The following is a 13,946-nucleotide window of genomic DNA, read 5'->3' as shown; positions in this document are numbered from 1 at the left end:
AAAACAACTTGATGGTTCATCCATCTTACGCCCTTGCGCCGCTTCCTGTAATACAAATAAAACTGAGTGGGTCAGGCTTGGGAGCCTGGTGAGCATATAGGGTTTTCAACCCACAATAAATAAATTATATTTAATTTCACCAACCAATCTCTATCCCGATTACCCATTCCCGTTATCCTCGCTTTACGTCCCTAAAACAACATCTATCTCAAGGGACCTAATCTAGGATTTTCATCGGGACCGACATTACTGCTAAGGGGTTTCCTCAACAATAGATATCCTAAAGGCAACCATGAGGGGGATAGAGTACACCGGTGAACAGATCGTTCACAACACCTACAGGTTATGAACCTGCTAGCGTTCCACGAGACTGTCTAGAAGGAGTTTGTGGTCGTTATCCATACTCCGCTGAATAACTAGGTCAACAACAACAACATCGAGGCCTCTCATCTGTTTATTTCACACCAACTATCTACCCATGTTCTACCCAACATATTTGTAGATAAAAATATATATTTTTATACATAGTTTAAAACCTGTATAGCATTTTCATCCAATACATATTTCACATAACAGATGAGGCATACCCACATAACACGTATTTCATAGAAAACAATTCAGATTATGTGATTGAAAAAAGTGAATATACATTCACGCACATAACAACAAAATTATACACATAACACGTATTTCATATAAAATACTTCATAATTATGTGTTAGAAGAAAGTAAGTACACACTCACTTGATCAGAAGATGATCGGACAACACTACAACGTGCAGAAGTAGTAATCCACAGCAGATCTGGAAGATCTCTACAAAAATCGAACTTCTCGCGGGCAGAGCTTCGGCTCAGGAACCGCACTTCTCGGGATCTTCGGGATCTCGGGACTTGCTCCGGGACTCGGGAATATTACCAGGGCTTCGGGGGTAAAAACGCAGAGCTTCGGCATGAAACGGAGGAGAAATGAGCAACTATGCCCGGACCCCTCGCATCCTATTTATAGGAGGCTGGAACCTCCCAGTACGCGGGGCGTACATGCCTCCGAAGTCGTCACTGCATGCGTCATCCGAAGTGTCGACATTTCTTGTTGTACGCGGGGTGTACTCCGGATGAGTCCGGTGACTCGTCTTCGGATAAGGTCGGATTTAATAATTAAATTTAATTATTAATTATTTAATAAACTTCGAAAATTCATATCTTCTTCATACGAACTCCGTTTTCGACATTCTTTATATCCACGCGAAGGTGAGACTACATTTTACAACTTTTGTTTAGACTTCGTCGGCTAATTTTGAATTTATTTTTATTATTTATTTTTAATAGGCCGGGACAGAAAATTTCGTTATAAATTCATAACTTCTTCGTTTGACGTCCGTTCTCGCCTAACTTTTTATCGCTTTGATACTAACAATGAGATCTTCGATTCTCATTTAGATCACTAAGGCTAAATATCGCTCTAACGTAAATTTCACTTTTTACGTTATTCAGCGGTGCCGGTTCTGTCGCGAAACTTCGGCAGGTCATAACTTCTTCGTTATAACTCGGATTTCGGCATTCTTTATATCTTCGGAAACCTTGTTTCAACTACTACAACATTATCTAAAGATATCAAGTTTATTATACACTTAAATTTTGACGCTTATTTTTATTCTTAATTAATCAAACCACATAATTAAGCAATTAAGCAGAAAACACATAATACTCAAATAATACACTTCTATTATTTCAAAACGGGTTACAAAGGTTAACCTAGAGTATCACATTGCTACAAATGGCAAGCCTAGGAACACAGGCGTTACGGCGAGCATCGATGGTATTTCAGGACTGCGTATTGCGTTTGTTCGAGGAGCGCTACTTGGTGGATTTGGTTCCCATTCCGTTGCGTGGGAACAAGGTGATCATAGGCATGGACTGGTTGAGCCCTAATGGGGCGGTGATAGATTGTGCGCAACAGCTAGTGCGAGTCAGGACCCCAGGTGGGGGAGGGTTAGTGATTCATGGCGAGAGGCCACAGCGCGGACCCACCGTATGTTCAGCAGCGAGGGCTAGACGTTACCTTCAGCAGGGATGTGCAGGATACGTTGCGTACGTGATGGATACCCGGGAGGCGGGTAATTCGACCGTGAGCGAGGTTCCGGTGGTGCGAGACTTCGCAGATGTTTTCCCAGAGGAGCTTCCTGGGATACCTCCCGAGCGACAGGTGGAGTTCAGGATTGACCTCGTTCCTGGTGCGGCCCCGATAGCCAAGGCATCATATCAGCTGGCTCCTCCTGAGATGCAGGAGTTGTCTATGCAGCTGCAGGAGCTGTTAGACAAGGGATTCATTAGGCCGAGCAGTTCACCCTGGGGAGCCCCGATTCTGTTTGTGAAAAAGAAGGACGGGTCGCACCGGATGTGTATAGATTATCGGGAGTTGAATAAGGTAACGGTGAAGAGCCGTTACCCACTCCCGAGGATTGATGACCTTTTTGACCAGCTTCAGGGAGCATCTTGGTTCTCCAAGATTAATTTGCGGTCGGGTTATCATCAGATGAGGGTCAGGGAGGAGGATACGCAGAAGACCACGTTTCGGACGCGCTATGGCCACTATGAGTTCGTGGTGATGCCGTTTGGGCTCACCAATGCTCCTGCCGCATTCATGGACCTCATGAACCGCGTATACAGACCGATGTTGGATCGGTCTGTGATAGTCTTTATCAATGACATCTTGGTTTATTCCAAGACGCAGGAGGAGCATGAGGAGCATCTGAGCGAGGTTTTGGAGATCCTGAGGAGGGAGGGCATGTCATTGCCTACGCTTCAAGGCAACTCAAGCCTCACGAGGCGAACTACCCGGCACATGATTTAGAGTTGGGGGCAGTGGTTTTCTCCCTCAAGATTTGGCGGCATTACCTCTACGGGGTTCGATGTACCATTTACACGGACCACAAGAGTTTGAGGTACCTCATGGAATAGCCGAATCTAAACATGAGGCAGCGTCGATGGTTGAACGTGGTGAAGGATTATGATTGTGAGATCCTTTAACACCCGGGAAAGGTCAACGTGGTGGCCGATGCGCTTAGCCGCAAGGCGGCGCCGATCAGGGGTATGTGCATGAGGATGACTGTGGTGACTCCCCTGTTGGAGCAGATCCGGGAGGCTCAACAGGAGGCTATCAAGGAGGAACATCGGAAGAGCGAACGTGTGGTGGGTCAGGTTTCCTCCTTCGATTATGATAGTCGAGGACTATTGACACTGCACCGCAGGGTGTTGGTGCCGTATCACAGAGGCGTGCGTCAGATCTTGATGGAGGAGGTGCACAAATCCCGATTCTCTATTCATCCCGGGGCAATGAAGATGTATAGGGATCTTTGTGTAGATTATTGGTGGCCCTGCATGAAGCGGGATGTCGCATGGTACGTCGAGCGGTGCTTGACCTGTAGGAAGGTCAAGGCCGAACATCAGAGACCGCATGGGAAGATGCAGCCGTTGGACATCCCGTTGTGGAAATGGGAAGACATCACGATGGATTTTATCACAAAACTTCCCAGGACTGCGCACGGAGTAGATTCGATTTGGATCATCGTGGATCGATTGACCAAGAGCGCCCATTTTATTCCGATCCAGGCGAGCATCTCGGCCGAGAAGTTGGCCGATATCTACATCAGGGAGATAGTATCGCGGTACGGGGTGCCGGTGTCAGTGATATCAGACCGAGATGTGCGATTCACTTCCAAATTTTGGAAAAAGTTTCATGATGAGTTGGGCACTCGTTTGCATTTTAGCACCGCCTTTCACCCGCAGGCGGATGGTCAGAGCGAGCGGACCATCCAGACTTTGGAGGATATTTTGCGGGCATGTGTGTTAGATTTCAGTGGTAGCTGGGATACCTACCTTCCCTTGGCCGAGTTCTCATACAACAACAGCTACCACGCGAGTATTGACCGTCCCCCATTCGAGATGTTGTACGGGTGGAGGTGCAGAACCCCGATATGCTGGGGTGAAGTTGGCCAGAGAGTCATGGGGAGCATCGAGGTGGTGCTCGAGACGACCGAGAGGATCCAGCAGGTTTGGAGCAGGCTTTAGACTGCTCAAGGTCGGCAGAAAAGTTACGCCGACAAGCGTCGATCCGACTTGGAGTTCCAAGTCGGGGATATGGTTCTCCTGAAGGTGTCGCCTTGGAAATATGTCATTCGATTCAGGAAGCGGGGCAAATTGGGCCCGAGATTTATCGGACCGTTCAGGGTTGTAGCCCGGGTGGGCACGGTGGCGTATAGATTGGAGCTGCCAGTCGAGCTCAGCCAGATCCACAACACTTTCCATGTCTCTCAGCTGCGGAAGTGTTTAGTGGATGATTCAACAGTGGTGCCGTTGGAGGACATTCAGGTTGACGACAACCTGAATTACATTGAGCGCCCAGTCGCGATCCTCGACAGGAAGTCGAAGGATTTTAGGAACAAAAGGGTGGAGTTCGTGAAGGTGCAATGGCAGCACCGAAAGGGTTCGGAGTGGACTTGGGAGCCGGTGGATGAAATGATGGAGCATTACCCCGAGTTGTTCCAGGATCGAGCAGCAGACTTCGAGGACGAAGTCTAAAATAAGTGAGGGAGATTTGTAGCGCCTAGTTCATGGTATGTAAATCTTAATTGAGTATTTTTCCTTTTTAAGCCTTGGACTCGGCGAGTCATGGGTCCGACTCGCCGAGTAGGGACGAGACCTGGGACACGTTTAAGTTGGCGACTTAGCGAGTCCATATCCTGGACTCGGCGAGTCACCGCTGTTGGATGAAACCCTAAGTTGCAGGGGTTTGCACCCTATTTAAGCAACATATCCGCCCCAAGCCAGCCCCCATTCCCCCCCCCCCCCCCCCCCGAGCTCCCAACCCTCGTTTAAGCTTGTTCTTTGAAGAGTTGAAGCAATTGTTGTGTGTTTTTGAAGGTTTTGAAGAAGAAGGGAAGTATATCCAGAAGAAAGGAAGCCATCCAAGCACCATTGTGTTCTCTCAGCAGTTCCATTGAGGTATATCCTGTTTTTCCCCTGTTTCTATGCTTATTGCTTCATTTAAGACATTCTTGAGCCATTCCCCAAGCTTTTATGTGCATAATATTCCGAAATAAGCCGATTGGTCTCTTGATCCAAGCATAGTTGAGCTCCAGGAGCTCAGATCCACTACCTTTATGAGCCCATATTGCATATAAACCTTAGATCTACTCTTTTGGTGCATTTTAAACCCTAAAAACCCCATAGATGGATATTTACACGTAAAGTTGGAAACTTTACGTGTTATTCATGCTATAGGAGCCCAGATCTACAAATGACATGGATTGGATTCGAGTGAAATCGCATTTTTAGCTTATGCATGGAGCGGACTCGGCGAGTCGCTCATCTGACTCGGCGAGTCCAGTCGCGAGTCTCCGGGTTTGCCCCCTTTTTGTTATGTCGAGTCGTGAGGTGAGTCCAGGAGGGACTCGGTGAGTTGGAAGCCAAAACTCACCCATAATGGAACTCGGCGAGTCAATGCCCTGACTCGGCGAGTTCAAGGCAATCTCCTTATATCAAGATCAGACTCGGCGAGTTGTTCATACAACTCGGCGAGTCGCAACATAAGTGTTCATTGGATGAAGATGAACTCGCCGAGTTGTTCATACAACTCAGCGAGTAGGATGAAGGACTTGAACATCAGTTTGGATGGAGAACTCATCGAGTCAACGCCTAACTCGACGAGTAGAAACAGAATCCGGGATAATCGTTTGGACATGGACTTGACGAGTTGGATAGCCAACTCGGTGAGTCAGGTCAAATGGAAGTTGACTCTGACTTTGACTTAGGGCATGGTCGGGGGTAAAAGGGTCATTTCACCCAAAGGACAGTAAATAGTGATTGATTGAGTATGTTGTCGGAATTACAGCCGGAGGATTTCCGGAGTCGCAGCAGCAACAGACAGTCGGTTCCCACACAGACCAACAACTATTTCGAGGTGAGTTTCCTTTCAGTAGTAACGGGTCTAAGGCCCCAAGGTCGGCCCGTATAGACGAGATGTTAGTATTAGAGTGTGGGACGAGCCCGTATCTCTTAATTGAGTGGATTACGATATATGCTAGTATGATAGAGTTGTCTATACTTGTTGTCTGTGTGATACTTGTATGATATGAGTTGGTGGTTGAGTATGGGCAAGGCCCGTATCTCTCCGAGAGTGGAGTGTGGGCTAGGCCCGTATCTCCCAGATAGCGAAGTATGGGCAGGGCCCGTATCTTCACAAGTGTGGGCATGGCCCGTATCTCCCAGAAAGCGAAGTGTGGGCAGGGCCCGTATCTTCACGAGTGTGGGCAGGGCCCGTATCTCATAGTTGAATGTTGTTTGTTATATGCTTGCATGGTATGGGGTATTATGGGGGAACTCACTAAGCTTTGTGCTTACGGTTTGCAGTTTTGTTTTCAGGTACCTCTTCAGCTAGGGGAAAGGAGTCGGCGCGGTAGCAACGTATCACACATACGCTTTTGTTTTCCGCATTATAGATTTTCTGGGATGTACTCTGAATTCTGATTATGATGTCACCGGTTTTTTCAGACGTGGATTTTTATCATGAATGTTTGTAATGATGTTTTACGTTTTCACCTAAATTAAAAATGAAATTTTTAACCGGTATGTTTTAGGGCGTTACACTTCGGGATATAATTGGCACGCAAAACGATGCAACACTTAGAGAGAAAGGAAGAAAAAATTTCAAGGAAAATGGCTGATCTCGAGTTCTATTTATAGGTTGTTGGGTCTGGGATTACGTTGGGCGTAATTTCCAAGTACGCTGGGCGTAATTTGGTTATGCTGGGCGTACTTCGACGTCACTGCATGCGTCATTTGGTGGCACTCGAGTATTGGTCAGACAACTTGCACTCCTCTAAGTACACTGGGCGTACTCAAATTACGCTCGGCGTAATTTGACTCGTCAAACTTCTAAATTGCGTAACTTTCGCATACGAGCTCCGTTTTCGACGTTTTTTATATCCACGCGTAGGTCAGACCATACTCTACAACTTTCATTTAGACTCCGTCGTCTAATTTTGACTTTATTTTTTATTATTTATTTTTAGTAAGCCGGGACAGAAAAACTTCGTTAGAAATTCATAACTTCTTCATCTGACGTCCTTTTTCGTCTGTCTTTTCACCAATGCACTACTATCAACGAGATCTTCGATTCTCATTTAGAAATTTTTGGCTAAAACTTGCTCGATCTAAATTCGAACTTTTGGGTTGTCTACTGCTAAACTGAAACTTCGAAAAATCATAACTTCTTCATACGAAGTCAGATTTAGGCGTTCTTTTTATGCACGCTCTCGGTTCAACATTATCTACGTCTTTCGTGTTGATCACTAAGATTAAATATCACTCCTTCGTAAATTCACTATTTACGTCACGTTGTGTCGTGCCGGTTCTATCGCAAAACTTCGACAGGTCATAACTTCTTCGTTATAACACGGATTTCGGCGTTCTTTATATGCACATAAACCTTGTAACATATACTATAACTTAATTAAGATTATTCATTATAAATAATCTTTCATCAAAAATCCATTTTTGACGCTTATCGTCTCTAAATTGACTAGCCTGGATCTACGGGCGTTACACCTTGTACGAACTTTTAGTGCAATAAAGTAGTGTTATTTTTTAGTATATCGTACCCCTTTATTTGTTGGGTATGTTACGCCTAACAAATTGGCACCGTTGTCGGGGACACGGTGTTACTAATTGTTTATGCCTAGATCTTTTCGTATAGGTACACCATTGCCACTTGATTCGGAGATAAAGAAGACTGCAAGGAGAATACGGAAACAAGCCAAGCTTCGTAAGAGGCAACCGGTTTCCGGGACTTCTTCATCATTTACTCCCCCGGTCATCAACATTTGGGAGGACATACCCCTCTTAAGTGTATCCGCATCCGAGATAGAAAGCCTATCACTCTCATCTCAACCATCCTCACCCAAAAATACCACTCTACCCTCTTCACCTACCTATAATACCCCAACCACCACACCCACAGAAACTTCAATCACTACTCACACCATGGGAGATAACCATGGAGGGAATCCACCTCTAAAACCACCACCTGAACAAACTCTCCGTCAATGGTCGAGGCAAGAGGTTACTCAACAACCTCTTTGCATCACATATCCGGCAGCCACCAACCTAAAACTGGATTCTGGACTCATCCACTTACTCCTAACCTTTAGAGGTCTGGAAAATGAAGATCCTCACAATAATAATAATAATAATAATAATAATAATAATAATAATAATAATAATAATAATAATAATAATAATAATAATAATAATAATAAATAATAATAATTCCATGTTTGTTTTGATCCAACCCAAGGCAACCTAATCTTCTAAAAACAGTTGAATTGGTGAGTTGTATGCCTTGAAATTAGACTTGTTCTTTTTATTGAAAAATCTCAAAGCAAGCTAATTGCACATGAACACACCTCCCGAAGCTACTCGTGCAAAACAGAAAATGAAAAGGTTGTCAACACAAGAGCATAACGACATGTATGAGTCAATCTTTGGGACACGTGACCGGTTATGAGTAGTAAGTGCTTAACTGGTCCTAAAATGCCAAATTCAAGAAAACATTAAAAGAATATAAAATTTCAGTGTCCCGAATCTTCTAGCGCTCTAAAAAGTCCTTTTGACTAATTCCCTTTTATATACCTTGCTTGGGAACATAGTTTCCAACTATACTTACAGGTCTTTGCATGTTGACTTCAGTCCCCTGAAAATGTCTTAGAAGCCCCTCACGGTAATAGATCGTGAGATGTCCCCATAATAGAAAAGCCAAGGAAGGAAATATAAAGAAATAAGCATAGCAAAAAAAATATTAAGTGAATCTGTGACCTTTGGAACTCGAGTAAGTAAACTCTGAGGGGTGTTCTACATCTAATCGCCTAAAGCTGAATTGTTTGGGACTGATTGGGTTGAAAGTTCGCTACACGGGTTCCATAGAAAGTCATGAACTTAATAATAACAAAAAAAAAGATATGTATAGGTATCCAAATAAAGCTAATTTGTGGCCTTTGAGGTTCGGGCCAGTAAACCCACGTGATCTCTTTAAATCTAGCACACTAAGGTTATATGGTCTGGATGTGTTGGTTGGAAGTTCGTTACATGGATTTCAAAGAAACCCACGAGCTTTATTTGTAGGAAAAACATAATTAGATAGTTTGTATATATTTATTGTTATAGTTTAATTGAATAATATATTTAGGAAAAATGCTTGGCTGCAAAAAAAGATTCTCTTGGTCTTGGAGTTGAACCTATGACATTGAGACTGACTATTAATTATTTTGACTAGTGTAAGTGGTTTGAAATTTGTAACCAATCTGGGTAAATTTTAGGGAATTCTTAGAAAATATTTTTTAGAAAAAATATTGTTATTAATCAACAAATAGCTGGAGTCGGTCATTGTTACATTTTGTAAAACAAAGATGATTGAGCATATTTTTGTCACATACATTTTCACGAGAGTAAGACCATAATACGTACCATGAATTGACTTGATGCTATTGAAAGGGAACAAGTGTTGTGATCTTTGATTCTGTTGAGTTGTGTTAGGGAACAAGTGTTGAGCATTTTGTAAAACAAAGATGATTGGGCGTATTTTTGTCACATACATTTTCATGAGAGTAAGACCATAATGCGTGCCATGAATTGACTTGATGCTATTGAAAGGGAAAAAGTGTTGTGATCTTTGATTCTGTTGAGTTGCGTTAGGGAGTGGCCAAAGTCTTGTTTTTATTGTCATATAATATTTTAATACCAATTCCAAGTTGACTCAAGGCATGATAGATACATTCTCAACTATGCTACAAAAACGAGGTTAATTGGGTTGAATCTTTTTCATGATTGTTTTGATTTTTGCATTAAGTTTCACAAGGTTCTTGATTTTGATTTTTGTTTCTTTTCTTTTCTTTTCTTTATTTTATTTTCTCCAATCTAGATTTTTCTTTTTCTTTCTTGAGAACAAAAAAGGTCTAAGCTTGAGGGGATTTGTTAGGTGCAATTTGTGCACCTTTTTGCACACTTTTTAATCCCATTTCATGCATCTATTTAGCATAATTGTCCTTCATTTGTCTTGCATTTCATCATATTTCATGTTAGTCTCTAGAGCAACCTTATTTGCACATTTTCATGTCTTTTTCAAGTAAACCGGAGGTTGGAACGCGCTTTGGAAGGTGCCGGGAAGCATTGGTGAAGATTTCGGGATGATCGGACGAAGAACGAAAAAGTTGGAATAATCAAGTTTGGATTCGGATTCAGAGGGGTACACGGGCCGTGTTGGATTTACACTGCAAAATCAACACGGTCGTGTTGACCAAAATGGGAGTTGTTGACCATGCTGAACACGAGTTGTGTTAGTTTTACTCTATGTCCAACACAGGCCATGTTCGACCCATAATTGTCCCCTTCCTTTTCTTTCTACACTTAATTATATATATATATATATATATATATATATATATATATATATATATATATATATATATATATATATATATATATAGTAAATAATATTGAGACTTTTTAGGAGAGGTAACCGTATAAAACTACAATACTAACATATATAAATATCCAAATATCCATTCTATTATCTTATCGATTGATAAAATTTTCAAAAAACCAACAAAAGATACCAATTTATGTTCTCGTTCTCGATGAATCACTAACCTCCACCACTGACCACTGAGGGACTGACATCGTTGCTTCCGTCTGAACCATCCTTAGTCTCTGTTTATTAAATTGGGTTAGTATTTTAGTTTTATTTATATCTGAAGTCTCTTTTTTTTTATACAAGTCTTGTAGGTTTAATTGGTTTGTTTTATGTATAATTAGAAATCACTGTATTCTTCTTCTTGCTAAATTACTATTAGACCCTACTGCTACTACTGCTATACTCTTCGTTCTTTATTAAGGATGCATTTTTCCTCTCTTTTCAAGTTGTGTTGATTATAATGATATGGACAATAATATATTTTATATATTATGACTGTACTACCATAGAAAACAAAAGCAATAAAAACTATCATATAAACTAACAGTAAAATAGGTATGGCAAAATTACTTAAATAACCCTCTTTGATTTTTATATTATAACCAAAGAGACTTAAAAAGCTATCTGACATCACAAATTCATAATTGCTTTGATTCCCCCTGTTTATAACTAAAGAAAACATAAAAAAGATACCTACCATCACAAAATCACAATTGTTTTGATTTGAACATTGATGAAAATAACTCCATATGTCCTAACAGTGATATCAAATTATTATTTAGTTTATTAGTTTGTTTAATATAGTACAAAATAAATTATATATCAATTATATTTAGAAAATATTTACTTATTAATTGTTAAATTACAAGTTTATTATGTTATTTTAGCTAGTAATTAGTTGTTTTCCATTTATCAAATTATACTTTATTATTATTATTTATTTATTATTAGTAAATATTGTTATTTAGTGAACATTAACATGAAGAATCAGTCTACTTTTGACGGGGTTTTAAAAAGAAAACACGTAAATTATTCTCAAGATCTTGAAGAACCACTGAAGAATGTTTTTAATGAAAATACCCCTACGTCCCATGTTCCTGAGAATCAATCCAAAAGAGTTCGTCTTGAACTTAATGAAGTTAATCTTGATACAATAGAACGAGATCCAGATTTACGTATTCAAATCTATGATTATCCAATTAATCAGCGAGATGTCGTTCGGCGAGCTTACATGAATTTTGGTCCTCTCCAACCAATACTTTTTGAATATCCAAAATCTTGACCAAAATCCCATAAACGTAGCTTTCAAGTGTCATGGTTTAAGTCATATCCTTGGCTTGAATATTCAGTTACTTCAGATGCCGTGTTTTGCTTCCCATGTTTTCTTTTTAACAAACCTTCCAGACTGAGATATTACGGCTAACGAGCATTTACTATAGAGGGATTTAAAAATTGGAAGAAAGTTGGTGGGAAAGCTTGTGCTTTTTTGCATCATATGGGTATCGAGTGCACATCTTTTCACAATGTTGTACAAAAAGCATGTGATGATTTGTTAAATGAGGCTCAAAATATTCAAAATATTTTTGAGAAATTTAATGATGAAGAGCGTAGGAACAATAGATTGAGATTGAAGGCTATTATTTTTTTAGTCCGTTGGTGTGACTTTCAAGCAATTGCATTTAGAGGCCATGATGAAAGTCCAAATTCCATCAACAAAGGAATTTTTCTTGAAATGTTGGAGGCAATCAGAACTTTTAAAATTAAGATGAAAGAACTATTCCACACTGCTCCTAAACATGCATTATACACATCATTGTTAATTCAAAAAGATATTTTAGACCTTATCTCAAGTAGGGTGAAACGGATGATTTGTGAGGAGATTGATGGTGGAAAATTTGTTTAATTGTTGATGAAGCACGTGATGAATCTAACAAAGAAAAAATGTCCATTGTTTTGAGATTTATAAATAAAGATGGAGTTGTTATGGAGCGTTTTTTTGGGATAGTTAATGTACCTGAGACAACATCACAAACTCTTAAGAAAAAAATATACTATGTGTTGTCACATTACAATATTGATTTCAAGTCAATTCGTGGGCAATGGTATGATGGTGCAAACAATATGCATGGTCATTTAAAAGGTTTGCAAGCATTGATTAATAATGATTGTCCATATACGTATTATGTCCACTGCGTTGTTCATCGATTGCAATTGGCATTACCGCATTAGTGCCTGCCTCACAAGGAGTTATTGGATTTTTTTTACTTGGTTATCTTTTGTTATCAATGTTGTTAGTGCTTCTTCCAAACGTACCGACCAACTAAGAGATGTACAAGCCGAGCAAAATGCATATTTTATTTCTATTGAAGAGTTAGAGACAGGCAGAGGTCTCAATCAGATTGGTACACTACAACGAGATGGGGATACTAGATGGAGTTCTCACCTTAAATCAATTTCGAGCTTAATCAAGATGTTTACTCCAATTTGTGAGGTTTTACTTAAAATTATTAATGAGGGAACTGGTTCAATCAAAGGAGATGCAGATTCAGCATATGAGACTATTACTACATTTGAGTTCATTCTTATTTTGCATCCCGAGAAAGAAATAATGGAGATCACTTATTTACTCTGTCAAGCTCTACAAAGACAAACTCATGATATTTGTAATGCATTGAGGCTAGTTGCATCCATTAAAATGTTGTTGCAAAAAATGAAAGATGAAAGATGGAGAGATTTTCTCTCTCTTGTTAAGTTATTTTGTGAGCTACGCAACATTGACATCGCTGATTTATCTTCCCTTTATTTTAGTAGAGGAGGTTGAGCTCGTAATAAGCATAGTGATCATACACTTGAACATCATTATCGTCTGGATATATTTTGCGAAACAATTAATTATCAACTAATGGAGTTAGATAGTCGATTCAATGATAGCTCGATAGACTTGCTTCAACTTTCAGCAACTTTAGATCCTAAAAATGTTCATGAGCCTTTTCGAAGTGATGATGTATGTCAATTAGGAGAGAAGTTTTATCCTGAAGATTTCAATGACCATAAGAAAGTACTTTTAAAGTTGCAACTTCAACATTACAAAGTTGATGTCGTTCAACATGCAGATTATAAACAGTTGACATCTATTTCAGAACTGTGCTAATGGTTAATAAATACTAGAAGAGTAACAAAATTTGGCATTATTTATCGAGTAGCTAGTCTCATACTTACTCTTCCGGTTTCAACTGCTACAATAGAGAGGTCATTTTCAGCAATGAGTCTTATTAAAACAAGATTACGGAATAAATGGAAGATGAGTTTCTGAACAACTCATTGGTTTTGTACTTCGAAAGTGAACTTTCTGAAAAGATTAGTTTAGAGACAATTGTGCAAGACTTTAAAGATGCAAAAGATAGAAGAGTTGCCCTTTGAT

The 13,946-nt window shown here is 40.3% G+C and overlaps 2 protein-coding genes across 2 annotated transcripts; both read left to right on the top strand.

Moving 5' to 3' along the window:
* Positions 1-12,020: 12,020 nt before the first annotated feature.
* On the top strand, positions 12,021-12,428 carry LOC145046708 (uncharacterized). Its single transcript, XM_078994985.1, has one exon. The coding sequence runs from the start codon at positions 12,021-12,023 to the stop codon at positions 12,426-12,428; it is 408 nt and encodes a 135-aa protein (XP_078851111.1).
* A 38-nt stretch (positions 12,429-12,466) lies between these two features.
* LOC145046707 (uncharacterized) lies at positions 12,467-13,346 on the top strand. The gene is made up of 2 exons (XM_078994984.1): positions 12,467-12,702; positions 12,821-13,346. The coding sequence occupies exons 1-2, from the start codon at positions 12,467-12,469 to the stop codon at positions 13,344-13,346; spliced, it is 762 nt and encodes a 253-aa protein (XP_078851110.1).
* Positions 13,347-13,946: the final 600 nt, after the last annotated feature.

The sequence above is a fragment of the Lactuca saligna genome, chromosome 5 (assembly GCF_052625555.1).
Source record: "Lactuca saligna cultivar CGN05327 chromosome 5, ASM5262555v1, whole genome shotgun sequence".
Classification (NCBI taxonomy): Eukaryota; Viridiplantae; Streptophyta; class Magnoliopsida; order Asterales; family Asteraceae; genus Lactuca; species Lactuca saligna.
This window is presented reverse-complemented; position numbering and strand designations above follow the sequence as displayed.

Excerpts from the sequence above, each read along its gene's own strand:
- LOC145046708 (XM_078994985.1), top strand. The coding sequence starts at position 12,021 with ATGGGTATCGAGTGCACATCTTTTCACAATGTTGTACAAAAAGCATGT.
- LOC145046707 (XM_078994984.1), top strand. The coding sequence starts at position 12,467 with ATGTCCATTGTTTTGAGATTTATAAATAAAGATGGAGTTGTTATGGAG. Across the intron at positions 12,703-12,820 it reads AATAATGATTGTCCATATAC|TGCTTCTTCCAAACGTACCG; the intron begins GTATTATGTCCA and ends CAATGTTGTTAG.